Raw genomic sequence first — 10,000 nt, 5'->3', positions numbered from 1 at the left:
GTAGTTTTTGAAGAGCCTTTATATTTTCCTACAACTGTTGCAAGGGATGTTAGAAGCATGTCAGGGTCTCCACACTGTGCGTATTTATTTGTGGTACACATGTCATTTGTAAACAAGAATCCAGTCAGTCAAATCCTTTTTAAATTAGCTCACTGGTTGGTGCTGGGTAATCACAGTGGTTGCTGTCGTTTGCACGTAGATGGTTCCACAAGTGCTTGGCTACCAAGTAAGCCAGTGTGTCCTCAGCTGATTTCCTTTTTCTTGTATTTTTGGAGAAAATTGTATTTTTTTAGTGCTATTAATGTAATTGTTCTTATTATGCTTGTTGATGTTATTAATACCAATAGCAAAAGAAAAAACACAATCTTCCCAAAAATCGAAGAAAAGGATAAACAGGTGAGATAGGTAGGACTAGTAAGTGTCTCCTTGGTAATTAAGTGCTTGTGGAGCCATCTTTTACAGTGGGTATGAAATGTTTTCTTGCCATCCCAGCAACATAGAGTTAAAACTGCAAATTTGGCACACCTTACCTCTTTTTCATAATAGAATTCCTATGAAGTCGAAAAAAAAAAGTAAATAAAACACTAAAAAGATATGTAAGAGGAGGTTATTTTTCTGCCGCCAGAAAAATGCTGCGCTCATTTTTTGTGAAATGTCTCTGCCAGTGCTTAGCCACAAAGGAGTCAATTAGTGGAACTTGTGACCTTACCTGATTTCACCTTTCCTTGAATAGGTGGGAAAAATGTGTTTTTTTACTAATGCTATGAATATCGATGTTATTTTTATTATAGACATTATAATTACTATAATGTTATAGACATTAGTAACATCAATATAACATAATTTTTTTCCAAAAATCAAGGAAAAGGTACAAGTGTAACCATCTATGTGTAAAAACAATTAATGAAGTAAAGTCACAGTGGGTATGGCAAGTACGTACATGCCATGCCCAGTGGCATCGGGTTGATATCAATATTGTTACTGTTGGCATTAAAGGCTAACTTAAAAATGGAATACATAAATTGATGAAAATTTATTTATATAGTATTCTTCCATTACACAGATCCTGCAAATGGTACAAAAAGTGTTGGATCCACGAGAACCATGCTACAGAACATCTACAGGCAACAGGGCATCAAAGGACTCTTTGCCGGACTTGTACCACGTCTCGCCAAAGTGATGCCTGCGTGTGCTATCATGATATCTACTTATGAATATGCTAAAAGGATTTTGAGAAAACATAAATCAGTGGTAGTTGATACTTGACTTGGTTTAGTTTGTTTGTTAGGTTTATTCAAGTAATTTGCTCAGAGAGCTTGTATAGTTGTTATCTATTGTAACAAATTTTATGAATTGGAGGTGTTATGTGAAGCAGATTGTACTTTGTGTATTAGATACATAGTGAAAGAATGAAGACATTGATATAAGTGTGAGAAATATACTCACAAAATAAAGAGGTTTATATGATATGTAGTGTTAATATACCTGCTTTTTCAGAAGTTCATATATGCTAATTAAGATCCAAGAATGGAGTGGGATGTTATAACCAAAATTATCACATAAAAATTAGTGGATAAAAGTGGCTGTTTTAGCTGCTGGGTGAACATTAAAGTCATTGCAATCACTTTAAAGTATTTTTAGTGCACTGGATACCAGTATTTAATCCAAGTTTGTTGACATTTTTTTTTTCTTCAGTAAGGAAGCCATACTACACTGTATTGAACTTTATTTACTTAATAATAAATAAATCAGTGATTCTGAAAATTTACTAATTTTCTTCACCTAGTATTTGGTGAACTTTTTCTACAGACTTAGTTGGTGGAAGATTAGGTGCTGGACCACCACCCATGTGAAAAAGTAGTCATATGTACATAATGCACAAAGTGCCATATAGTGCCATAATTCAATGGTATAAATGAAGCAATTGTACTTTGACCATCAAATGCAATATTATATAGGCCAATAATCATGATGAAGAAGGCAATGATTGGGTAAATTTGTAGCAACATGACCCTGCAACTCGATGTTCAGCGTAGTTTCCCAGGTTGGGTCGCACCAGTTCAACAGCCATGTTCTCGTTCCCAGCATGCTTACACAGAGCACGTGTACTTAAGCCACGGAATCTGGAACAGAGATCAGCATTCCCCGATCCTCCAGCAGAGTACGACAACACCAGCAGCAATGCAAGGACTGCCCAGATTGGAGAGCCTTCCTGCTCCCCCATTGATCTCCACTTCAACTCCAGCACCCAGCTTGTGGGCACTCACACTCACAACAATCACTCCCCAAAGAGTCCAAATAGTATCTACTATAAATTATAGCCTCAACATAGAGATGGTCCTTTCCTGTTCCACAGTTTATTTTATATAAGTCACGCAAGTGCTGCATCTTTTGGGGAGGGCACCAGCAATTTTCATATGGGAATATACTGCCTTGATGGGAGTCAACATCTTTCACCCACACATTCCTCTTTTCAGGCTCGTGCTTGCCCTTCACGATGTGTTTGTTTTCTTCTACCAAAGGAGAGTCTGATCAGCAGTCCAATTACCCTATATCTCTTGTTTTCTCTTCTCTGCCTTGTTGGCCATGCTGATACAAGCCTAACCACTTCTCACATGATACTGTATATTTTGAAGCCCACGCCACTTATAATACTATTGTTTGTTTTAATTTTATGGTAAATGTACATGTTATCTTTGTGTGTTACAGTTTCCTGTTCCTCCATTTCTCTCTCTCTCTCTCTCTCTCTCTCTCTCTCTCTCTCTCTCTCTCTCTCTCTCTCTCTCTCTCTCTCTCTCTCTCTCTCTCTTTCTCTTTCTCTCTCTCTCTCTCTCTCTCTCTCTCTCTCTCTCTCTCTCTCTCTCTCTCTCTCTCTCTCTCTCTCTCTCTCTCTCTCTCTCTCTCTCTCTCTCTATCTCTATGTGTGTGTGTGTGTGTGTGTGTGTGTGTGTGTGTGTGTGTGTGTGTGTGTGTGTGTGTGTGTGTGTGTGTGTGTGTGTGTGTGTGTGTATGTATGTATGTATGTATGTATGTATGTATGTATGTATGTATGTATGTATGTATGTATGTATGTATGTATGTATGTATGTATGTATGTATGTATGTATGTATGTATGTATGTATGTGTGTGTGTGTGTGTGTGTGTATCCATGTATCCATATCTACTTGAGTGTGTGTGTGTGTGTTATTATAGTTTAATATTAAATTAATAAGTTGTATGCTTTTCTGTGCACATATAGAAATAACTTTAACGTCTACTAAGTTCAACCCATTGCAGTTACTTGATGAAGAAATTACCATCTGTAGAGACAAAGGTAAATCCAGTCTTAGTGATCCATCAGATTTAAATTTAGTGAAGTATATATGACCTGAAATCTACAAAGCTTCACAGGAAAAAAATAATCGAAAATCGTTACATTTGTACAAACAGAGAATTAAAACATTTCCTATGCTCTAACATATTTAAAAGTTTTAAGTTACTTGAAGTCTTAGATTCCCTAATTGTGAAGCAAACTAAGAGCACAACTATCTGGCCATTGCATTGCCCATTGAAAGCAGAAGAGGCTCATTATGAAGAATGCAGTGAGTGCGTGGAGAGAGCTGATGCTGTTTGAAAATCGAATCTACTTATAAAATGTCATTGGATATAAATCATTTTGGCAACCTTCATCTTAACAAGTGAAGGAAATGAGAAGAAAAATAGTGGTCTGTGTGGTTTGGAAAGTATGTAGGGCAGTAAATTCGGTTACATTTACTTAGTTTGGAGCATACTGTTTGCATATGGCATGTTTACTGGTCTGATATTCATTAAATGGAGTAGCAGCTCTGTGTATGACATTTAAAAAAAGAACACTCAGAGCCAAATGACAAGAAATTGAAAAGAATAAACATGGCAGTGGTGATGAGAGAAAAAATGGGGCGTGAAATACGACAGAGAGAAGGAAGACAAACGGAGAATGAAGAAGAAAGTGAAAGAAAACGAAGAAAGGAGATACAGGAATATCTTCTTGTATATTTTTCTTTGCATAAAATTCAGCTGTGACTTTTGGAATACCGAGTGGGCTATACGGAAAGAACTTAACAGTAATGTGCACGTTTATTTTATTCTTTATACATAAAAGTCCGTAACAAATATATAAAAAAATATTCTTAAATCTTATTCTAAAATGTGACGATCATTCTTCTTCAGATTCCGTTGCAGGACGAGGTGATCTGCCCGGTCTGTCGAGGCCCTTATGTCGAAGGTACTGCCCTCGGTCCAAGGTTGGCGCCCCGGGCAGGAAAGGAGGGATGTCACTCCCTCCTAGGATGTTACGAAAGGATTTGGCCCTTCGGACTCCTTTGTCCCGAATAGAGGCTGGAGGATGGAAGGGGACGGATTGGTGTGGGCCTGGCAGGGGGGTCGAGTGGTGTGGTATCGGGTTGGAGTGTGGCTGGATAAGACCCGAGTGGTGTGGGAGAGGGGTGCTGTGGTGCAGGATGGGGCTGGTGTGTCGTGTAATGGGGCTCGTATGGTGCGGGATTGGTGAGGAATGGTGTGTAATGGGGCTCGTATGGTGCGGGATTGGTGAGGAGTGGTGTGTAATGGGGCTCGTATGGAATGGAATAGGTGTAGAATTGTGTATGATGGGGCTTGTGTGGTGTGTAATGGGACGTGTATGGTGTGGGATAGTGGTGGGGTGGTGTGTGATAGGACTTGTATGGTGTGGGACGGTTGAAGAGTGGTGTGTAATGGGACTCGTATGGTGTGGAATAGGGGTGGAATGGTGTGTGATGGGGCTGGTATGGTGTGTGATAGGACTAGTATGGTGTGGGATTGGTGAGGAGTGGTGTGTTATGGGACTCGTATGGTGTGGAATAGGGGTAGAATGGTGGGTGATGGGGCTGGTATGGTGTGTGATAGGACTAGTATGGTGTGGGATTGGTGAGGAGTGGTGTGTTATGGGACTCGTATGGTGTGGGTTAAGGGTGAGATGATGAGGGAGATTGGTGGGGTGGTGCGGGAGATGTTCGTGGCCGCGATGGAGACCTGGGGAGGGCGTGACTGGCAGCGGGGCGTTGTGAAGGGGAACTGAGCCAGCGTGGAAAGGACTTGAATTCGGAAGGAGGGGCACGGAGTTCGGAACGACATGGGCTGGGAAGTTGTGTGGAGCAGACTCGATATGATGAACTACAGGGTTGTGATGTGCAACCGGGTTACCATGATGGGAAATTTGCTTGCTATGGTGTGGGGCGCGAGTCACGTCATGAATAGGGGTAATATCATGGACGAAAGACCCAACATGAGGGACTGGAGTGATATGGTGGCTTGACGGATCAACATGATGAGGTACAGGGGTGACATGATGGGAAACGGGAGTAGTCCTATGAGGAATAGGAGTACCGTGATGTCTGCTGATAGGACGAAGGGGGAGAGGATTCCCAGGGTGTGCAGCAACATGGTGTTGGGGAACAGGAGTGACAGGAAAAGGGACAGCGTTGCCAAAATGCAGAGGAACTGCGTTGGACAAAAGGCTCGGGAAGTTAGCCTTATGCAGATCTTCTTCGGGGACAAAAAGGGACAAGTCTGCCGGAGGGGGGCGCTCTGCCGCTGCGGGATGCCTTTGTCCAAACTGAAGGACTGCGTGAGGGCGGATATGCGCCGAATGCTGTGGACCCTGTGTTAGGTGAGGAAAGACGGGGCCTCGAGAGTGGCCGATGGGTTCGCCATTCACGCTGATGAGTTGAGGCCGAGGGCGCACGGGCTCTGGCCGAGGAAAATGGCCGGCGAAGGCAGGGCCCGGGAAGTGGTGGATGTCATTCGAAGGCACAGGTAATGGGGCTGGGAAAGCCGAGGGATGAGGAGGAATCTGCCGGTGCGTCGGGACCGGGTGGCCACGGGAGGGGGGCGTCGGTGACGGGACGGCGCGATGAGGGTGCGTCGGGGCCGGGAGAACCGCAGGAGGGTGAGTGGACGCCAGGGCAGTAGGGGGGTGAACAGTGGTCACCACAGCAGGGGCAGGGGAGGTGGGCGCGTGAGGATCTTGGTCGGGGTGCGTTGCCACTCCCTCGTACGTGACGACGGCGTTGTAGCCGTTTTCGTCCGCCGTGTACTTCACCACCTGCAGGCGGCCGTCGGGGAGGGCGACGCGGTACTCGCCCGCCGTCTTCTGGCCGTCCGTCGTCTCGTGGTGGCCGAAGCTGCTGCCCGATTTGTCGTCGTTGACGCCGTACGAAAACACGTAGTCCAGCTGCGGAGACGGACAGGGAAGGAAGGGGCGTGAGGGGATTCGCACGACTCTAGGGCCAGGGCGGTTTGGGATCACTGCCATTATATATTTTTTTTACTATTATTATTATTATTATTATTATTATTATTATCATTGTTATTGTTATTATTATTATTATTATCATCGTTATCATTATTATTATTATTATTATTATTATTATTATTATTATTATTGTTATTATTTTTATCATTATTATTACTATCATTGTCATTATTACTATTATTATCATTATTATTATCATTATTATTATTATTATCATTATTATTATTATTACTATTATTATTATTATTATGCTTAATATTATCATTATTATTATTTGTATTATCATCAACATCGTTATCATTATTATCTTAACTATTCAAAAAGGTGAGGAACAATATGGAATTTTTTTTTATAGCCTTAAGGATGCTTAAAAAATAAATGACAATACATAAAAACAATAAAAAAATATATATATTTGAAAACAAAATAATTTTCTTCAAAATTACTCCAAATTAGAGTGTTAGAACAAACTCGTATGCATATATGTGTGTATATATATGTATATGTATATATACATATATGTATATGTATATATACATATATGCATATATATATATATATATACATATATGTATATATAAGTATATATATACATATACACACACACACACACACACACACACACACACACACACACACACACACACACACACACACACACACACACAAACACACACACACATTAATATATACATATATTATATATATATAATATAAATATCTATATATATATATAAATATTATATTGTATTATATATACATACACACACACACACACACACACACACAACACACACACACACCACAAATCATAAATATATAATAAGTGGGTGTGGTGTGGTGTGTGTGTGGTGTGGTGATATATATATATATATAAATTGTGTGTTTGTGTGTGTTATATACAACAAATATATATATATGGTGTGTGTGTGTGTGTGTGTGTTGTATATATATGTATATATATAATATATGTGTGTGTGTGTGTGTGTGTGTGAGTATATATGTATATATACATATATACATACAGACACATATATATACATATATATACATACAGACATACATATATATACATATTTATGTATACATACCTATAAATGTATATATACATATATATATATATACATATATATAAGGTTCCACCCAACTAACTTACTGTTTACGTGTGTTTAAATATGTAGGCTATTTATAAAGTCCGACCACGTTGTGAAAAGAAAATCATGTTTTTTTCAATAAAAAAAAAAACATTTACTTATCAATCTTGACGCAAGTTTTCTGAACGAACAAATAAAAATTATGACAATATTATCGACCACTGAAAAAACAGAATACAAAATAGATCCTCAAATGAGTTTATAATTTTACAGTTCACAGATTTTCAAGAGAACGGGTACTAGGCGAGGAAAATCAAAAGCATTCACTTACGGCTTGATCAGGGACCGGCACGCTGACCGAACTGACCCCCATCAGGAGGGAGAGTGACAGAATGACCTGAAAAAAATAATAAAAAAAAGGTCAGCTAGAAAAAAAAAGGAAGGTCGCTTAGGTTAGGTATGTAGGATTCCGTTTTCTTTCAAGTCAAATTCACAGGCGTTCGAACGGATACTTTTTTTTTTTTTATATCGTTTGTTCACTTAACAGTGCCTCAGTTCTGGAGATATATTAATTAAACTAATACAACCAATGTCAAAAGTAATGGAAATTGCCAATAAAGAAACAATCCTTTCCTATTCTTAAAGTAAAAAAAAAAAAAACGCAAACATAAGAAAACGAACTTTTTTTTTTTTTTTACACATTCGTAGTTCCATGACGCTCTTTCGGGAAAATTATTCAACAGCTTTCACAACCGCGCGTTCAAAAGCAAGACCTCACAAAAGTCATCAGTTGCGAAATTTTTGGAAAAAAAAAATCATTGACAGGAATCTCGGATCCATTCCACGATTTATGACAGCACAGGGGAGGGGAGGGGGTGAATGGGGGGAGAGGGATGGGAAGGGGGAGAGGACGGAGGAGAGGGGGAGGACTGGAGAGGGGTGGAGGGGAGGGGAAGGGGCATGGGGTGGGGGAGGATCAAATGGAGGAGGATGGAGGTGAATGGAGGGTGGGTGGGGAGGGGAATGGGGAGACATGGAGAGAAGGAGGATGGAGGGGAGGGGGGGAGGTGAGGAGGTGGAGGGGGAGAGTTCTGGTCACTTGTCAGCTGTACCGTCATGACAGTGAGAGGGTCATGGTCAGCCTTCAACTCCTCGCATGACTAACATGCGCAAAAACGCTGTAGTCATGCGCAACATAACCATCTCTGGAAAAAAAAACATGGAATCATGTAATCCGGATGACTTTTTACTCTGAAGTTCCCTGTCGTCCATAACTCCAGCAATGAATGAGGGTCGGCATGCAGTGTTGAAAATTCGATTTCTGAATGACGTTTACTCACGCTCGCCCCTTCTCTTTGTCTGTCTCTCTCTCTCTGCCTGCCTGGCTCTATCTGTATGTCGGTATGCCTCTGTCTCTCACCCCCCCCCCCTCTCTCTCTCTCTCTCTCTCTCTCTCTCTCTCTCTCTCTCTCTCTCTCTCTCTCTCTCCTCTCTCTCTCTCTTTCGCACATATAACACATATAATTGTATATACACTTGAGCACACACATTTATGTATCTAAGTTTTAGGAATCTCAGCGTGTCCGATTACTCGTGTTTATATTTACGAGAAAAACTTTAGTTTATGTCGAATATCTTAATACACCTTTTGTTATTTCTGAATAAAGAATTTCTTCTTGAAACTCTGCTAGACTGAGTATAGATAATGTAATTGTATGTGTATATTATAGGAGTTACCGCGTCTGTCAGTCCTGTGTCTTAGTATTTTATTTTTATTGTATTTAGGACTGGACAAGGGCTGAGCTGGCCAAATATCAAAGATTACCAAAATCGTGGGAAATACCGAGAAAAAAGAAGAAAACGACCCTATTTTGTTACTTGATAATCACTACGTTAAATATCTTATCTTTTATGGATATTGTGTATGTAAGTTCAGTGTTGTTACTATATCACTGGCCAGTCGATTGCGATCAGCTAGTCGATAAGAGGCTAGTTTTTTGGTCGATCGCACAGCTGATTTCTTTCTCAGATAAAGGAGAATTATGTGGGTATTTTCCCCATATGAGTGATTTGCGGGATATATACATTTAATATGTAAATGCAGAATATGAGGATTTCGGCATGTGATTCTAGCCTTTGAGCACACGCTTTAAATATCTAGAAAACAGTGATTCTCTCTCTCTCTCTCTCTCTCTCTCTCTCTCTCTCTCTCTCTCTCTCTCTCTCTCTCTCTCTCTCTCTCTCTCTCTCTTATTCTTTTTCCTTCATTTTCATTTTTTTTTTTTTTAATATCTTTCTGTCTTTGTTTGTCTCTCTCTCTTTCTTATTTTCTCATTCTGTCTCTTTCCCTTTGTGTGACTGTCTGTCTCTCTCTGTATATGTATTCTCTCTCTCTACCCCCCCCCCCTCTCTCTCTCTCTTTCTCTCTCTCTCTCTCTCTGAATTCGAGTATATATATGGCAATGGTATGCTGTGAATAAGGCCATTGACCACTGTATAAGGGATGATTATAAGAGCAATTCATAGCATAGGTTCTTCATAATAGTAATAAGAAAGCGGGTGATCATTTGCCTCATAGATGGTAAAAATATATCA

At 40.2% G+C, this 10,000-nt stretch overlaps 2 protein-coding genes across 3 annotated transcripts in view; one reads left to right on the top strand and one right to left on the bottom strand.

Moving 5' to 3' along the window:
- LOC125032590 (probable mitochondrial glutathione transporter SLC25A40) overlaps nucleotides 1-1,467 on the top strand; it is a 7,687-nt gene extending 6,220 nt beyond the window's left edge. For both annotated transcript variants that reach the window (XM_047623841.1, XM_047623840.1), the window contains exon 7: nucleotides 1,064-1,467. In XM_047623841.1, the coding sequence (XP_047479797.1) occupies nucleotides 1,064-1,266 (203 nt within the window). In that variant the 3' untranslated portion in view covers nucleotides 1,267-1,467. The remainder of the gene's footprint in view (nucleotides 1-1,063) is intronic.
- A 2,707-nt stretch (nucleotides 1,468-4,174) lies between these two features.
- Nucleotides 4,175-10,000, bottom strand: part of LOC125032552 (extensin-3-like) — a 7,069-nt gene continuing 1,243 nt past the window's right edge. The window contains exons 2-3 of the mRNA XM_047623762.1: nucleotides 7,737-7,802; nucleotides 4,175-6,230 (exon numbers count right to left, since the gene is read on the bottom strand). Coding sequence (XP_047479718.1) covers nucleotides 4,176-6,230; nucleotides 7,737-7,802 — 2,121 coding nt within the window. The 3' untranslated portion in view covers nucleotide 4,175. The remainder of the gene's footprint in view (nucleotides 6,231-7,736; nucleotides 7,803-10,000) is intronic.

This window comes from Penaeus chinensis, chromosome 14 (assembly GCF_019202785.1).
Source record: "Penaeus chinensis breed Huanghai No. 1 chromosome 14, ASM1920278v2, whole genome shotgun sequence".
Taxonomy (NCBI): Eukaryota; Metazoa; Arthropoda; class Malacostraca; order Decapoda; family Penaeidae; genus Penaeus; species Penaeus chinensis.
The sequence above is the reverse complement of the archived record's forward strand: the minus strand, read 5'-3'. Positions and strand labels throughout refer to the sequence as shown.